This window comes from Aptenodytes forsteri, unplaced genomic scaffold, assembly GCF_000699145.1.
Source record: "Aptenodytes forsteri isolate BGI_AS27 unplaced genomic scaffold, ASM69914v1 Scaffold53, whole genome shotgun sequence".
NCBI classification, from domain to species: Eukaryota; Metazoa; Chordata; class Aves; order Sphenisciformes; family Spheniscidae; genus Aptenodytes; species Aptenodytes forsteri.
The window spans coordinates 10,746,425-10,764,477 of record NW_008795909.1 but is presented as its reverse complement, the minus strand read 5'-3'; the positions used below and the strand labels follow the sequence as shown (position 1 = coordinate 10,764,477).

The following is an 18,053-nucleotide window of genomic DNA, read 5'->3' as shown; positions in this document are numbered from 1 at the left end:
GTGGCATTTTAGGAAAGTAACTGCTGTTCAAATGAGTGGTCAGGGTTTTCTTTTAAAAAGAGCATTTCATTAGCAGTCTGACATCATTACGAGATCATCTCACATAGGAAAAATTTACTGAACCTGTCTGTCCCTCATGTCTTGCGGTTATATGAAATCAGCATATCACATCTTCAGTTACTTTCTTTAGAATACTTTTTGGGGAGGGGTTTAATAGACCAACAAAGAATATGGGCCCAGCATTCTCCCAGCAGACAGTTCCCCAGCTAACCCTGAGACCTTATAGCACTACCACAAACCATATATTCTTAGGGACAGTGCTGCATGCATTCTCTAAGCTGCATGCATTCCCTTCCTGACCTGAGATCTTAACCAGTTTTTAGATGTTGTTTTTTATCTGAAGAAAGAAAATCCCTATTCGGGTCACTTGTTGGGCTGTGTGTTGTTTTCAGATTCAGTTATTGCTTGCTATATTGCTTTTCTGCCTTGTGGGAGCTGAGCCAGCTTCCTTTCTGATTCAGAGAACTCCTTCCAGCAACAAGATTCTGACTCATTCCTGCTTGGCTTCCAGAGACCGTTTTGCTGCTAACTTTAGACTCTTCATCTTTGCTAGTCAACTTTTAGTAGCTTGGCATCTTTGGAAAAAATGGTGCATGGCTTTGTGGGCAGGAGATCCAGTTCTGTTAACTTCTGTATCTCTTGGCAAGTGAAGGAAGAGGCAGTAGTTTTCCTTTCATCTTCCAAACTGGCAGTTTCTCATAACTCAGTATTCTACTGTCATAATCAGTAAAGAATTTACATCCAAATGTACATTGGAATTATCCACTTGTGGGGAAAAGTCTCTCATTATTCCAAACCACTTGCCATCTGCCATGCAGAATGCTAATAGGGATGATTAGTTACTGCGTTTGTAGGTTCAGTAGGATAGGGATCATTTCATTTTATATGGTTTTGTACAGTTTTTTGCATATTGCTACCCTCCTCCTCCCCCAAAGACCCACAGCCCGCCAGCAAAACCCCAGTGCCTGCAGCTTATGGGATGCTAAGGAAGTCAGTTAAATTTGGTTGAAACTGCACTTGGCAAAGCACAATGAAGTACAAATCGAAGTCTCTTAGGATGACCCATTGGTCAAATGGGAAATGACCGCTTGTGTGTGAGGATAAACTGTATAGGAGGATAGGAGAGTTTGTGATACGTTGGAGTAAGTAAGATAGAGAGCTGGAACCGGCATTGGATGGATCACACAATCTCTTTGCATCAATTTCATCACTGAAACGGAGAGATTGTTGTTGGATTTCTAAAATCAGAGGTTGTTACAGAGAACTGCTAAATTTTAGTTATTTTCCACTTCAATCTGTGTGGTTTAGAGTTTGGGCTTTTGGGTTGTTTTTGTTTGACAAAGAAAAAGTGGTTGGGTCAGGCTGTTTCCACTGAATGCAGTACAGTGACACAACAAGTTGCTGACACTTGAGATTTGGACATTTGTGTTAACTTTTGTTCTCAGTGATAGAATCTAATTACTTACACAGGAGAAGATTTCAGAACAGCTTCTGCGTATCTGTGATCAGAAGGAAAGGAGGTATCTGTCCTGGAAAGGGCAAGGGTGCACTGAGTGCACGAATTGAAGTGGGGAATTGTGTGGCAGCTTCAAACAAGCTGTCAAAACAGGAATGGAGATTGGGAAGTATTTGAGTGACAAATTTTGTGGGATCACAGAGTCATCCAGAAACTCACAGTACTTTATAAATATGCATTCATTAAGCACTTCCATGGACAAGGTAGGGAAAAGGAGAGTCGGGTGACCTATTAGTGAAATGCAGCTGTCAAGGGGGAGAAAGAGAGAGGGGAAATACTGCAGCTGTGCAGTAGTGTGCTGCAGACAGACAATGTGACAAGGCATATGGGAAGGATTTAGAAAGACAGGAATACAACTGCTTCAGCTGAGATTTGGAGGTAGTGCCCCTATTCTCATGAAAATTGTCACGAGGTTTCACCTTTTCTTTTAGTACATCCCCTCTTACTCTACACAATACGTTACTTCTACAAGCCTTGTATTCCATCCAGATCAGTGGCAAAGCCTGATGAGCAGTGTTTTGAATACATGAGGCTGATCAGAAATATTTCCTTCCTGATCACATTAGTTTATCCTCTTGAGGGCTGCAGTTTGTTTACGCTGTGCTAGGTTATGTAGCTTAAATATTACTGAATTTTTAGTCGACATTTGGATAATCTATTAAGCTTCTTCCATCTCTTATTTCTCTTGCCAAACAGCTGCAACATGACTCTTCCCTCTTTCATTCAAGCCACGTTATCAAGCTGACATGCAGGATCGGGGAATCCCATAGGTTGTAGTGAGGCCATAGTGTTTGCTTTGTGATAGTGCAGCATCCTGCAGCCTATGCTGAAAGTTAGCTTTCCTGGCTGTTTGTTCTGTGCTGATGAGTTTGTTATATGTGAATGAAATGCTTCAATTGTGTTTAATTTTCTGCTGTAAATGTCAAGGATGCAATAATGAGAGAGGATGAAACCTTTCTATGTGCTGTGTATTGCATCTGTCTGGAGTTATTTTTCTGACATGTTAAAGGGAAGCCATCAGAGCCAACTGCTACCCAAGGGAGAATGCAGTTTTACAGGTCAGTTAACCACTTATCGGGTTTTATGTATGTACAGTACAGCATGGCAGCACATCACATTTATGTGACCAAAGCATCACTGAGCTTAGTCTGAAATGCATGTAACGTACCCCGGATATATAAACATGCTAACCAACTATATGACACATCTCTGATTCCTTCCTGACATGCAGAAACTGCTGCTGTGTGCCCTGGCTTTTGCTCGCAGTGCTGCCCATGCACCTCATTGCTGACCTCTGAGGCTATCTGCACTGTAGTGACAGTGGTGGCTAATGTGGTTTGCTCAAGTTAGCTCAGACACTGGTCTTAGCCAAATAATGCAGCAGAAAGCAGCTAATCCATTTGTTGTTGGATTTTGCAGCCCACAGGAAATTCCAGATTGCTGCCCCATTTAGGTTGCTGCTTGCAGCTGTGTACTGGAGCTAACTGCTCTAAAGTTGGCTTATGTGAGGGACGCTGTGTGTCTTTGTTTTTCACTTTCTGAGCAGAGGTATCGAAACGTCTAGGTTTAGATACCATCAGTCTCTATCTTGAGTTTTTTCTCAGCTTGAATGGTTTCCCAGAGTAAAAGGTAAAAAGAGGATCTTGCTCTTAACTCCATCTGGAATTGCTGCTCTACCCAGTCAAGCCAAGTGACAGTGTGGTACTCACTGTGGAGTTACTGCTTTTGCACTAGTCTAAAGAGCTGCCAAGTCCTAAAGCATTAAAGTTGTGTCTCTGCTTGGCTAGTCTGATTTTTCATCTGGGTGGAAGGACTAGCAAATACATACACATCTTCCAGCTTTCCCTTGCTTTCCAATACTGAGTCCATAATTCTTCTTCCAAAAAGGGAACCTGTCAGCAGCAGCTAGCTAGTAGCCATTGTGCTGTGTTTGAAACCTTCTGTCTATGGGGTCTGTGTCCTGATGATACTGCCTTAATCGCTTCTTGCAGTAAGTTTGTGTGTGTGTCTTTGGAAGCTGTGTTGCTTCTTGATTAATTGATGGACATTTAGACCAGCACTCCTGCTACTGTTGCAGAGCTTATGATGGAAATTCTCGAAGAACCTTGCTTTAACCTTCCAGATGCTTAGCACTTCTTCATGGGGTTTATATCCATGTAGAAATGAATTTGCCAAGACAAATGAATGCAGTTATTGATTGGAGCAGCCGTTACCTGCTGCTATTGAACAGTTAGGAGAGGGTTAAGAAGAAAACCTCTTCTGAGCCACTAGATTGGCCCTGACTAAGATGAATGTCTAATTCACTCCCAGCGTCCTTACTGCTGCCAGTAATAAAAAGCTTGCTTCACATATTCACCCCACTGCAGACGTTTCTCTTAAATTAAATATCAAGAGGACATATACTAGCACGATTCCACGCCAAGCCAATATTATCAGATTGATGTCAGCAGTGATAATAGAAGAAGGATAAGTTGATGAGATTTCATTTATTAAATAAAGTAAAGGGAATACGCAGTGATAGAGAGGATTTGGTAACTCGCGGTGTGTCAAAATGCAGCAAGATCATGCTCGTTCTGTCTTACCTCAAGGGATAGCAGAGAGAAGGATGCCCTTTGTTTCATTTTAAGAAAACCTCTCCCTTCTTTTCCAGACAAAGACCTGATTTAGATCCCTCCATGGGAGGGGGAGAGGAAGATCTGAAATAATGGATTTCATGTGTATGTAGCCTTCCTTCCCATTGAACAGTGATGAGGCAAAGGTTTCTTTCCCCAGTATGATGGGGGAGGCACTGCTAATGAGTTTTGTTTCTAGATTCGTCCTTTTCTTTTTCCCATCTGTCATCTTTTCTCCTTTCCTCTTCCTTTAAACAGATGAGAGCGTGTGTTATTGGTTTAATCTTTCATATTCTGTATGTCCTGCATTTGCTTCCAAGGTATTGTCAGAGCTCATCTCCCATACTTCCCTGTCCGCAGGTATTGTCCTAGCCCCTCCCAGCCCAGCCTTTCTCTCTTACCTTTTTGCTGGCTGCTGTAAATGAGCATCTTACATCTGTTTTGCTAATAGCGGTAGCAATTGCAACGCATTTTATTTTAGACAGAGGCTAATTGTCTACCTTATTTGGTGGTGGCATATTATGTTTAAAACTGTGGCCCATTTTAGAAGAAAGGTCAAAGTATGCTAGTCTTCTGCTCTTTATGTATTCAAACCTCATCCCTGCTCCACCATGTTCCTTTCCCCTCGTTTAAGAAATAATAATAAAAACCCTCAAACAATGAGATTTTTACCAAAAGCAGTGTAGTAGAGTGTCCAGAAGATGAATTTTTCTAAAGGTTAGTTAGTGCCAACAGCCTTGAGCTGGGCTGAGGTTGAAGGGAGATAGTTGACGAAGGTCCGCCTCCTTTGGAAGTCAATGTGCCATTGCTCTCAACAGAGATCTTTGTAGTTAGGTGCTGCTGGCCTCCATCAGGTTTTTCGTGTTTAATTCCTTTTTCTTTCAGATATGTACAAGTAAAGCCAGACAACTGTAAGGTGCAACTGGTGTATAGGGCTGTAGTTCCCATTTGTGTGGAAATGTTGCAACCTGAAGTTGAGAGACTTAATGTGAGCAGAGGAGTGGCATCCCTTTGAGTCAGATAGGACAGGAGTAGTGACTGCTGTGCTGGGAGGAAAGCTCCTCAAGCAATTGTTCACCGAAGCAGTTCAGATACCCCTTTTCAGTCCAGACGGATACCAGAACTAGTCTGCTGGACGTGGGTGACTTGTGTACTCCCGGACACTGCAGGATATGCTTCCTTATGGTGAGCTCACATTTCTTGTCCCTTCGTTTCATAGATCACGCTGCATGGTGGGGCACAGTGACAGTTATCTCCCGAGCAGCGCTAGCTTCCCGCTCCGAAGTGAAATGTCATTCTCAGTGGGATTTAACTGGTTCTGTTGAATTTCCAGTTCACTTGTGAATGCACTAACATATCGGTTTGTGTAATTTGTATTGATAAATACCTTAACCAACTTTGCATTATGTTGATTAGTTTCTCTAAATCTGTTTTGAGAAGCTGGTGCAATTGATGCGTAACCACAGTTTGAGATTTTATTTTGAAGAAATAAAGGAGAAAATTCTTGTTATGACTCTGGGTACCTAGTACCCAATAAATCCTTTCTGTGTTATGGGAAGTGGCATGTATGAACGCTGATTTAGGTACTCGCTGGGCAATGCATGCAGTTCTGTGCTGATTGATCCCTTGCCTCTGGTAGGCTTTAGGCAGAAACAGTCACTCTGTGGCTGCTCGCTCACCACTGCGTGGCTTTTGGATAGCCCTCTGTGCTGTGGGCTGAGCACCAAGGTGTCTCCTAAAGAAGAGGGCCACAGACTTTGTACTACTGTCTAAGCCCACAGATGGGTCCTAGCTTTATAATTACTCTAGGCAATAAAGACTGATGCCGTAGGAGGGACAGTGAAGGAACAGACAAAAAAAAAAAAGGCACAATTCCTATAGCTGTCCATACCAACAATGGCAACCTCAAGCATTCTCCTAAACATTTCTCTGAGATGTTTGTACCATGTTGTTCAGTTCAGATGAATACAAACTGTTCGTGGCATGCTGTACCTTTTTGCTCTTCCAGCTGTCTGCATGAAAATTACAAAATGCCCTTCAGTTTAACATGGCTGAGTTTAAAAACCCTAATTTTAAAAGTCTTAACTTTTTCAATGAATTGAGGGATTTGGTGGTATTTCCTGACTTGGTATTGTTTGGTATCGTTTCCACAGTCTCGCTGATTTGATTAGAGTGATATTAAAGTTAGTGACAAAGCAAAATGCCAACATTATGAGTTTCTGAAGCTCTTCCTGGGTTCTTTTCTATCCCAAAATTTGAAGATTTTTTAGAACATGGATTTTTAGAGGCTTTAAAGGTGATTTGCTATAGAACATAGAAATTAGAAATGCACACTAACCTCTAGGGACTGTGCATGGAATAAGTTTCTTCTAAAAGCTGTAAGATTAGTGAAGAGGTGGAAAAAGGAGTCTCTGTTACATCTTTGGTTTCTGATCCAAACCTCAGTGTTTTAGAGTGTGTCTGTCATACTGTTACTGATAAATTCTTAGTCTGTCCATGTACGTTGGCAGTAGGACTGAGGACTGAAGAAGTATCATTTGGACTATGTCTCAACCGAACTATTTTGAGGGAGCAACCAGGTTGCTGATATGGAAAGGACAGATTTGATATGGAAAGGACAGATTTTTTTTTTTTTTTTTTTTTTTTTTTTTTTTTTTTTTTTTTTTTTTTTTTTTTTTTTTTTTTTTTTTTTTTTTTTTTTTTTTTTTTTGGCCCTTCCACTTGCTTTCCTGAGCACCTTACAAAAACAAGCATGATTAGGAAACTCCTATCTGAACTCTCCAAAAGCTTTTAGAAGGTCTTGGTTTAAGATTTCATGTTTCTTAGAAATCTGTTCCACCTGAGAGAACGAGACATGTCCAGGATCAGGTCACGTTTTCTTCCTGCCTGGTTATTGAAGCCCTGTTGCTGAATGAGTGCCCGTTGTTGTTATGTGGAAATGAATGCATCATAACATGGCATTAATGCCTGCCTGTAGCATCAAGTCCTTTGGAAGGAAGAGATGCGTTTGATATTTGGGCACAGATCTGTCTAAGCGTATTGGGGCAGAAAATGCAAGGAAATAAATGGATTTACGGTTTAGGAGGCAGCATCTGAGGATTGCTACACCTAAGCATATGTTCTCTTGTTCTCTGGTAAAACATACCATGGCAATTGTGCTGCACATTCCTGCAATTTGTGTCTGCCTGTCTGTGCAGCTGATGACACTGTCGTTACTGTGTTTGTGCCATTGTTGCTGGTATTGTTTTACAATGACCTCCCCCTTTATTGGTACTGTTGCTGATGATGTGCCATATGTACAGATGCACATTAGAGTATAAGAACATCATCCCTAATTGTTCTTGGGTAGCTGTCAATGCCACTTACGGGGTATGAGTACTAATTGCTTCAGAAATACAAAGAAAAAGATATCTGGTTTTGCTATTATTCCTTTTTTTCTGGTTACTAGGAGAATTGCAGTGCTTCCAACCATGTTGGATTTTTTGAAGTGTTTAAATAGATGAGAATTCAATAGATCGAGGCGGCTTATTCAACAAGTCCATTCAGTTCCTTGTCAGACTGTTACAGATCTAGCGCAGGCCCAGACAGGATTCCTGAGTTCTGCCAAAGATTTCCAATGTGAGTTGCGGAAATCATTGAACCTCTTGGAATTGATTTTTTTTTTCCCTGACTGCAGAGGAGAGATGATGTTTTATCTAAGGGTAAAACAGCCTTCCACACCAACCTAGAAAGAAAGTATTCCTTCTTTCTGCTAAGTAATCTGGATTTTGCAGCTGAAAGACACTGTTGGTCATTTGACCCACTTTGGTGAATGCTGCTCCCACCAGTTTCTCTATTTTTTAGGGCTAGGTGGCTCCAACACAAGATTAGTATGTGTGTCACTGGTAAAATGGTAGTAAGTGGGTGAAAACTCCTCTTCACATATCTTTTTGTGTTTGTTTTCCCTGCAGGAGAAGGAACACTGATCCTGTCTGTGCAAGCCTGCAGTCTGAAATTCTGAAGTGCTACCAAGAAAACAAACGTGAAGTGCTCAAATGCTCAGAGCTGGCTAAGGAGTATCAGCGCTGTGTTAGTGCAGCTCAGAAGGTAACAAAATCTTCCCTGTTGTACTTGCTGGCTTTGCTGTTTTGTTTTGCATCATGTTTTCTTCTGGGAAGTGTTTCTGAGAGCTGTGGTATCTGTTAGTCAAATTGCAATGTTCATAGGAGACCGTTTTTCTTTGGGATCCATTTTCCCACATTCATTCCACATTTCCCAGTCACGCTGTGGTATGTCCCAGCTTCACTCCCGTCAGTGGGTCCTGTTATACTGAGCTGCCACCAGAACAGTAGCACCGATGCTCCTAGGTTTTGAAGTCAGTCACAATAATTTTTCCAAGTTTTGCCTTCTTGGATGCTGTATTTTGCAAACGGTAGGCAAATCCATTTTGCCAACGTAGGTAACATTTTGAACAGGCTCTAAACATTCTCCCATTATGGGACTTCACAGTTGGAGGCCTTGCTTCCTTTCGTTGCTGCATGAGGAAAGCTTCTTTACTGCGCAAAGCTGCTGTCTGTTAAGAAAATTACACACTCCTAAAAACTGGTCATCTTGTGTGGAGGGCCAGCAAGCCTTATGTGGCTCTTCCTTCTGAGATGCAGAGCCCTAGTAGATTCTGTTGATGCCTTAGGACAGTGGCTGCTCAGTACCTTGGAAGAACTTCTGGCTACTGAAACAGGTGAAGGAGAAAGGAAAAATGAAGTATTTGGACATTACAACTAGGATGTGGTCTTGGGAAAAGTGAGTGGTAAGACATTAGCTGCTGCTTGGGATGTCTGGAGTGGGAAGTGGAACATGCTGTTCCCCATGTGAGAATTCAGTGGGTCAGGTGTCCCTCAAAGGCAGGCTTTTCTTTTTTTGGGGGGATAGAAAATTCTCCAAAAGGTGCTGAGACTATAGTAAGGTGTATTTGGGGAAAAGGATGGAGTCTTCTGGGAATAGAAAACTGAGACTCCTCTCATGGGATTACTAATGCAAAGGGTGGGGGAGAGGTGGAGATTTCATAGAAGCAGTCTTTCTCTGTCACATTAGCATTGTGAGGGGAAGCTGTATGCCTGATTTAAGTATAACATGGAACAAGCTGCCAGTCGGCTCCCAGAAGAAGCCCGACAGAAGGAGATGGGAAAATTGTCAGGATATATTAGACCAAATGTTGTTGCTAGTCCTAGTGGAATTTTTTTCCTTCCTGTTTACAAAGAAGGTCTTTGTATGTCTGCAAATCAGCAAGGTTAAAGCTGCCAGAGAAAGGGCTTTTCTCTGATATCTTTAAAGTCCCCAGCTCCCAAAACGGTTTCTTTTTCTTTCTCAGCTTTAGAGTAAAGCGGTGCCTATGCTGCCGCTGTGCAATCCGTGTCCTCTGTTGCTGTGTGCAGAGCATTGGCTCATCTATTGCCAGCCTCCGTTACCTGATGCTTCCTCCTTGCCTCCTGTAAATCAGGCTTGTAGCCTTTTCAGTGGAGTATATCTTTAGCAAATGCATTTACCAATACATCTTTATTGCATGCAGTGCGGGCGGAATGTGATTACCAAAGAAGACAGATTGCATTAAACTTCAGCATATTTGCAAGCTGCGGCTCCAACCCGCCTGAGAAAGGGGCTGGGACGCTGCCAGCCCTGAGCCCCAGCTCGACATTATTAAAGAGTAAATTGGAAGCTAAATGACCGGTAACAGCAGAGGGCAGTGAAAGATCCTATTAACTTGGATCTTTTTTGGATGTGTGTGGTGGTGGGGTTTTCTGGTAGGTTTTTTTTATAAACCAAAAACTGGGGGTCATCTTGGTTCCCAGAGTGTTCAGTGAACTTCAGAAATTTTATCCCCACTGTTATAGAAACTTCCTGAAAGGAGCAGAGCGTAGGACATTAATTTGCTGTGGATGATGACAATGTGGCAGAAAATCTCCTTGCTATGTTTTAAGAAGGGGCGAGAGAGACTAAGGAATATGTAACTAAACCTTGCAGCTAGATATAGGGGCTAGAGGGTTCTGCAAGTACAAGTTCAAATAAAACTTGTGTAAGGCAATACATCTTCTGCAGTTTCCTTTGTCCCAGGACAGCTCAAGCCCTGACAATTTGCCTCACTGCTCATACTGAGTCCTCTGACTCCTGAGATATATGTAGCGATCGCAAGCTGTTGTGTTTTTTCATGAAGCATTAAAACTCCCTCCTCCCTTCCCCTTTTAAGCTGTTATTTTTCTTTAAGTTTAAATTAGCATCTTCTACCAAATGGCTTTGTCTCACGCATTCCTCATTGAGGAAATTCAGGTTGGAGGAATGTGGGAAAGAGAGGCCAGAATCTCTTGATTTCTTGTGTGTTTTTTTCCTTTTTTTTTTAAACACAATTTGTTTTCCAGTACAGGAGGTTGTAATCAAAGCTGGATGTGTGACTTCAGCTCACTTGCACGCTGGTGATTTGTTCTTCTGCTTTTTACTAAAGATTTTATAAGGCTTGGTGAATATTCTTTAATGAAGCATCTGGTTCTCTGCAAGTTCCTTTTGATGGCTGGTAAAAATGTCTCCAGGGCATGGTATACATTAGACTCAGAGAAAGCAAGCTCTAGATTTCTAGACTGAAAATTACAGCTTGCAGTGGATGAGAATAATTCTTCGCATCTTCCCCCTTACTGGGTTGGTTTGAGACTGTTCCTTTGGGCACCCATTTCCCACCCATTTGCCTATTGTTGTGCACATTTCTGAGCTGGGAGCTATGATGCACCCTCTGTTACTTCTGCCCCCCGGACAAATATATCAGGTAATCATTTAATGAGTTTTGAAATTTCTTTTCTACTCATTTCCTGTACAGGCCCTCTTACTGGAACAGGTTACTTTATTGTAGTGCATGGTGGGGATATAACTGACATTACCTGTTTTGTATGGTTTCTGGCCATCAGGGCTTCTTTTGTAGTCAAGGGAGAGAAATAGGCACCTCTAGAGCATGGCGCATCTGATCCTAAAACAGTCATCTGAAACAGGTCAGCTGAATTGCCATTCACAAGTGAGTATTTCTCTCTGCTGCTTGGGAGGCACATCCAGACCATCAACTCCAAAGTTAATGCCTATAGTGGGATGTTCATAGAGTTATGGGAGCAGGATCCTGCTCTGATTGTCCGCCTTTGTAGCTAGTATGCTTTCAACTTGCCCTGCCTAACCTGCTCACGAACTTTGCCGTTTATACCATCCTGAACGTTAAGTTTTGGTTGCGTCGCCATTGGCTCGCTGCAGCAGCGTCAGCCTGCTTAGGCTCTGGGTTGCTTGCTGCGTCCTGTGCTTTGCTTATGTGGAAGCTCTCTGACTTCAGAGTACGTTACTGTAATGTCTCCTGTTTAATTTAGGAGTGTTTTATCTTTTCTGGTGGTCTGTTTTCATGGCTCTGCAGAACTTCAGCTACAGCATAAAAATCGCTGGCTTTAAATCTAATAAAAGCTGGGATAATGGGACAGCTGTGGGAGGGGCAGTTCCCATTGTGTCTTTTAAAATTGCCTGTAGTTTATTGACCGCAAGTTTCACCAAGAGCTACTGCTGCCGTTAGATAATGAGAATTGAAAATTGCTGCTGCTGTTTCCCCAAGGTTTTATCTCGTGCCAATGAGAAGAGGGTGTGGAAGGAAAAGAAGAGCGGGCAGTGGAAATCTGTGTAATTTCTTACTTTGAGTCCGGATGGAAGGCAAAAACAAAATTTTTTTTTTTAAAGTCTGAGTCCTATTACTGAATTGCTTCCCTCCCCCTGCAAATATGCACTCACATGCAAGCTTTTAAGAATATTTTGTGACCCATTCTGCTTCCCTTACATCCTGTTCACACCAGTAGGCAAATCTGAATTTCCATCGAATTTTAGTTAGTTAATTTGTTACGTAATTGGTGGTTATACCAGGGAATCTCTGACCAGCTGCCACTTGAAAAATGCAGCCTCTGGTGACCATATATTAATGTGATTTCAGATTTCAAACAGAACCTGCTTCTTGCGACTGTGTGCAGAACAATGTCTGTTAGTGAAGAGCATGTATCCCTTTCTTTCCAAGTGTTTTCTAACTGTCTCTAGGTGCCTGTCTTTCACAGAAGGACCAAGGAGAAATTTTTGCGCTCTAGCTCCTGGCCAAACCAAGCTATAAAGACCTGCATACTCAGACACATGTATTCCCTTGTCAATAGGAGCTGTATACATTGAGCTAGGAGCCATTCATAATTCTGCGCTCTTTCTCCCTACTCTGCGTCCAGCTTCTCATGAGTCTGCTATTCATAACAGACAAAGGTAAACCTACTTCTATCAAGGCTTTTTAGGGCTTGTCTACATAAGGAAATTACAATGCAATAAACTGGTGAGTGAGTTTATGGTACGGCAACTTCTCTGTATATGAACATTCTTGGTTGGTAATGGAAGTGCAGGGAAAATTCACGCACAGAGAGTGACTGTGAGTCACTCTGCTATGCAAACAAGCCCTTGCAAAACACTGATTGACCAGATTCCAGCGGAGGTAGACTTTTAACATAACCTTGAGTCGACTGAATTCTTCTTTGCCCTTGACTGTAATAAAAAGGAATGTGGTCAATTTACTGCTCCTACTTTTCGAAGTGATCCCTGTGAAAGCCCAGTTCCCGTTTGGCACACACAGCAAAGCATTGCAGCTCTGCTGGAAGTTTGTCTCTAATCTGTGGGCAGTGGCCTAGATTGCTGAGAAGATGCGCAGGTAGCTGTGCAGTGTCCCATCCTGATGGAGCAGTTTTGCTCAAGCATTTTGGATCCTGCTGACACGTGGCCTGCTGGGAGCTGTCATGTCCGCAACCTGAATCTCTCTCTGCTTAAGAGAAACAGCTTCAGGATGTGTTGCATACCACGGGCTGCACTGCAGGTATCTCTGATCATTCTGGATCATTAGGCTCTTGTTAAAGAGATGTTTCCATTCTGGTGGATTGCAAAATGCTTTTTAGATTGTTTATGTACTTATTGGGGTAGAGAGTAGCAGTCAGTGTGCGTGACTGGAGGAAGAAAGTTTTGGCCAGGTATAGTGAAGTCCATATCTGTATTTGAGAAACGCTGGGATTTCTCCTCCCCTGGGATTCTGTAGAGGTAGATCTTCGCTGTTGAAGTCTCACGGAGGAGATATAAATGTATATCACATGGTATGCTACTTGAAATACAATGTATCTAATTTGGAAGGCTTTAGGGTTGTTTGAGCTTTCTGAAATTCAGCTTTGTCATTTCAGATAAATCTGTGTGTTTCATATCTGGAGGATGATACGCCCAGCCATCCTCAGCCAGGTGTATGCCTGCCCTGCCTTACGTCGGTCGGTTCTTGCTCAAAGCAAACATATCTATAAAGCATTTTTCTTGCTTTCTCTGTAAAGTCAATTCTCTTTTTTTTTAATCTTTCTCTCTTCCAACCTTTATTTGTGCAAATGCTGTGGTGATAACACTATCAGAGGAGTTTATGACTCAATAAATGGCCCCCACAAGGGAGTCGGTGGAGAGGCCGCAAGCTGCAGGCAGCTGCTGTTTGTTTAGTCGTAAACACAGAGGAGAGCAGCAGTGGATTAACTGTACCCAAGCATAACCTGACCTGTTATTTGCAAAGGTGAAAAGGATCCATATTTTGCTTCTAATTAGAAAGGGTGGAAACAGTTACTGTTTTGATTTTTAAGGCAGCAGTTCTTGGTTCTGGCGAGTCTTGGGTCCATACACATTACTTCATATCCTCAAGAGCTCATCAGTGGATAAACTAAAAATATAGAGCTGCCTGAAAGGACATAAACCGCCACCGCCATCTTAATATATGAGGCATGTCCCAGAGTAAAATGCTGGCCTACTTAAAATGGAAATGGCTGCTGCCTGTACCCGGTATTTACGAAACTGGAGGCATAAGTTCTTTATTTGCTCTGTGTCTCAGCACTTCATGAAGCCCTGATGTTCCCCACAGCTTGGCATGTCGTCAGCACTTATTAACCCACGTGAACAAGTACCTCTCTCTGTCTGCTGTTTGCAGTCCACATAAAGCCCAAACGTGGCACCTCCTGGAGTTTGTCATTTTTGAAGAAAACAAGAGCATAAATAAGCTTAAAACTTTTCTGCTCGCTTGGCTGTGCTTCAAGGCTCCTCTTCCAGAGATACTTAGTCCATACCCTGCATCATCTTTTCCTCTCAAGTTCTTGTATCCATTGCCTGGTCTGGAAAGAGGACTTCTGACCCCATTTCTCTTCTCAAAAACAATCTGTTGTCTAACAGTCCATGTGCATTTATTTTTGGTTTTCTGTTTTTTGTTTGTTTTTTTGACATTGTAACAGTGAGGCAGAATTGCCTTTGGGTCTAATTTCTTGCTTGGTGGTTCTGATCTCAGATATACTTACAGGTAAAGTTAATGTAAATATGCTTGTTTCACAGATGGTTTTGAAGGCAACTTTGTTAAAAGAGGAAAAGAAGTCAGAATACCATTACAATTTCTGAAGTTGAACTATTTGGTATTTTGTTACTTCTAAAATGTGGTCTGTGCTACAGTTCTTGTTTTAAAACTTAGTTTGCCTGAACCTGTTTAAAAGCAGTCTAAAAATTTTTCTATAATAAAAATACTGTAAGAGCTAGCCAGTCAGGAACGAGAAGTCATAGCTGACTTGATGCTGTGATGTGGTCTTGGAGTGGGTGAATCTGAAAAGGCTCATCTGAAGTTGGGTATCAAAATTTCAAGCAAAGCAGGGCCAATCACTATCAGGAAAGGAATGTGTTTCTCTGATGTATTGTTCTCTCTCTATCCTTTTAAAAATAATTTCTCTTTTGGCTTAAATTAATGGGACCTACATGGATCCACTGTATCTAACAGGTTTCACTAATTCTGTGCTCTCTGTATGGTGTGTCAGGCAGCATTTTCCTGAGAACTGTAGCTTGTATTCAGTCGGGCTTATCTAGTATGGGAAATAGTTGCTTGGGGGTGAGAGAGTGTTGCGATACATCATGCTGTTTTAATGCCAGATTTTTTCACAAAAGATTTGTAACACTGTGTTGGCAAGTTGGAAGTGGAAATTCTTACTCAGATTAATTCCAAGAGACTGATGACCAAGCAGTCTTGGACAGAAAGAAGTTGATTTCCAATTTTTAAACTATGTGTTTTGCCGCAGAAGTTAGATTGAAACAGATCCACAAAAATTGCTGTCGATAGCAACTGCTGGTTAGAAGCACAAGGTCAGTGGTCAAATGCCTTCAGACTCCCAAGAAGTTCCAAAATAGCCCTGACTTCCATAACTTCTGTGCTAATGTTAGATCCATTCTCTGACAATTTGGCTGAAACTTGGGAAATTATATCAGTGATGCCAAAGTCTTCATGACAGACTGGGAAACCAAAGATTTGTTATGCTCCTTTTTGATCGTAGTCTGCACAGGATGGTTCCCTGCTACATGTAGTTTGCAGTTTCCACACACCATCCATCAGCTGGTTTTGTTAGCAGGTCTTGGGGCTGAATACCTTGAGGACTAATAGGATTTAAAGCCTTCACCAATCAGCTGAATGTGTCTGTGCAGATAGCATGTACAGGGGTTATTCTGGTGGCATTGGTCCCAATCCAGTGGAAGAGTTGCTACCAAGCAAGCAAGACTGCTCTAACTAGCCCTGCTTTGCAGTGCCAAAGAGAACTTGGGAAGTTAATGAACAATGGACGAGCCCTCTGATTAGTAGGAAGCCAATCCTTTTCTCATCAGAGCTATGGCATGTTGGAGGAGAAGGCTTGGGGAAGTTGCCCTGATGCTGCTTGCTAGTGCTTGTTCTCTCCACAGAGCCTCTCTGTCCAAGACTGTGGAGCATTCATCTGTTACAAAATCTGAACTTTGTGGGGAGGTTTCTTTCTGCATTGTGCCTGCATTAATTGTTTGTGGTTTTCACCCCCCTGTGGCACTGTCTGTCTGCCCAACAGGCCTCCTTGGCTGGAGATATTTCTAGTATACTTGTGATGCTTCCAAAGTGATTTAAAGGTATCAGTCCTAGCTAGACCTTCTCAAGCCAGTTTAAGTAACCTTTTTGGACACCAGTGCTTCAAATATAGGAACAAGACATGTTGAAGACAGCGTGTTACAGTGATCTGAATGTAGTGCTAGAGTTAGTTCTGCTGCTGATCTTGCATCTGTTGGCAAGAAACTTTCTTTTGGTTATAGCATCTTTTTTGGTTAGAGGCTTTTGGGGGCCTTTAGGAGTTGGTGAAAGGCTCTTAAAGACCTCTGCATTCACAGAAGCTGTCCAGAAAGCCAACACTTGTTATAGTTAGAGTTTGTTACCTTTGTAATGTGGGGGAAGCAGGTAGTGAAGCCTTGAGTTAGGATGGTGCTGCAACGTCTCGTGTATCTTGTTGTTTCTGAAGTTGGAAAAGCACGCTGCTCTACTGTGTTAAGTCTGAGCATGCATCCAGAAATGCAGACAAAATTATTTTGACAATGTGTTTGCTCTTTGTCCCTGCTGAATGCGTGTTTGTCCTGTATAAACGGATTTCAGGATCAGCCAACCTCCAGCTCTGAATTAGTTTAATAAGGTATGGTAGGTAGGGTTTACAGGTCATTTTGCAAGCAGCTGGTTCCCTGCATGTATTAGGGGGAATAATTTTTAAAATAATGCTGTTGGAAAGCTGTTGATTTAATTTTTCAAATATCTGTACGCTGTAAGATCTCAGCTCTTCTGCCTCTGTCCTTCAAGCTCTCTGCTTGCCCTCTGCCTGCTTATCTTTCTGTCATTTCTGATTACCTCTACCCATCTGCCTCTGCATTCTCTCCCACTCAGTTTATTAGTCCACATTTGCTGCCCACAAGGACTGGGTTTATTTTTCTAAGCAGATCATCTGTTGGGTTACTTCACTGAGCTGTGTAACGGAAAGCTAAGGGTTACTTGGTTCAGTCTATTAGTAAAGCATTATTACACTATTCTTTTATTGGGGGACTGGGAGCTTTGAACAGTCACCACTACATCGGCAGCATTTTTGTGTTTTTGCAGGTACGTAGTTCCCTTCTCAGAATAAATTTAACATTGGTGAAAGAAGATCATGAGATTTTTTTTTTAACTCCTGAACAGGTTGAAGTGCGCATCATTCCAGCTTCCTCTCTGCGGAGTGTGTACTCCAATCCTGACCTGATCCAAGTATTTCATATTGAAATGGAGAATGTTTTTCTTCATTTACTTGTTCCCTGGATTCCTCTTTGAGTTTGCTGGTGAGGGTGATTTCAAGTGTTCTGGTGATTTATATGCTGTGGACACTGTCTTAAAAACTGAAGGGAGCACCCACTTATCCAGGTCATGCAAGCCTTTGGCAGGTGGCAGTGTCCTTCTGCCAGGTCTGAGATGGTACCTTCCCATTACAGTTACTTGCACCTGTACAGACTCCTGGATCTTCAAATCTCCTTTCTGCTTGTTTGAACTTTCATTCACAATATATATCCTCAGGAACTCAGATAACTGAATAAAAAACAAGCTTAAAAATTTGTGAGATGATAGCAGCTGCAACATTCTTCCCCTTTCATTCAGACCAGACTGCTGTAAAACTTCTACATTTGTCTTATTTTCTGAATGATGTTTCCTACTGTCGTGGTTTAACCTCAGTCAGCAACTGAGCACCACCCAGCTGCTCGCTCACTCCCTGCCCCCCCCGGTGGGATGGGGGAGAGAATCGGAAGGGTAAAAGTGAGAAAACTCATGGGTTGAGATAAAAACAGTTTAATAATTGAAATAAATTATTATTATTATTAATAATAATAATAATAGAGTATACAAAGCAAGTGATGCACAGTACAATTGCTCACCACCGGCCAACCGATGCCCAGCCAGTCCCCGAGCAGCAGCCCCCCCCGAGCCAGCTTTCCCCCCGCTCACTTAC

The 18,053-nt window shown here is 42.2% G+C and overlaps 1 protein-coding gene across 1 annotated transcript in view; it reads left to right on the top strand.

Annotated features, from left to right (window-relative positions):
* CHCHD6 (coiled-coil-helix-coiled-coil-helix domain containing 6) overlaps positions 1–18,053 on the top strand; it is a 109,229-nt gene that overhangs the window by 75,200 nt on the left and 15,976 nt on the right. Inside the window, 1 exon segment of the mRNA XM_019473428.1 lies at positions 8,139–8,273. Within this exon segment, the coding sequence (XP_019328973.1) occupies positions 8,139–8,273 (135 nt within the window).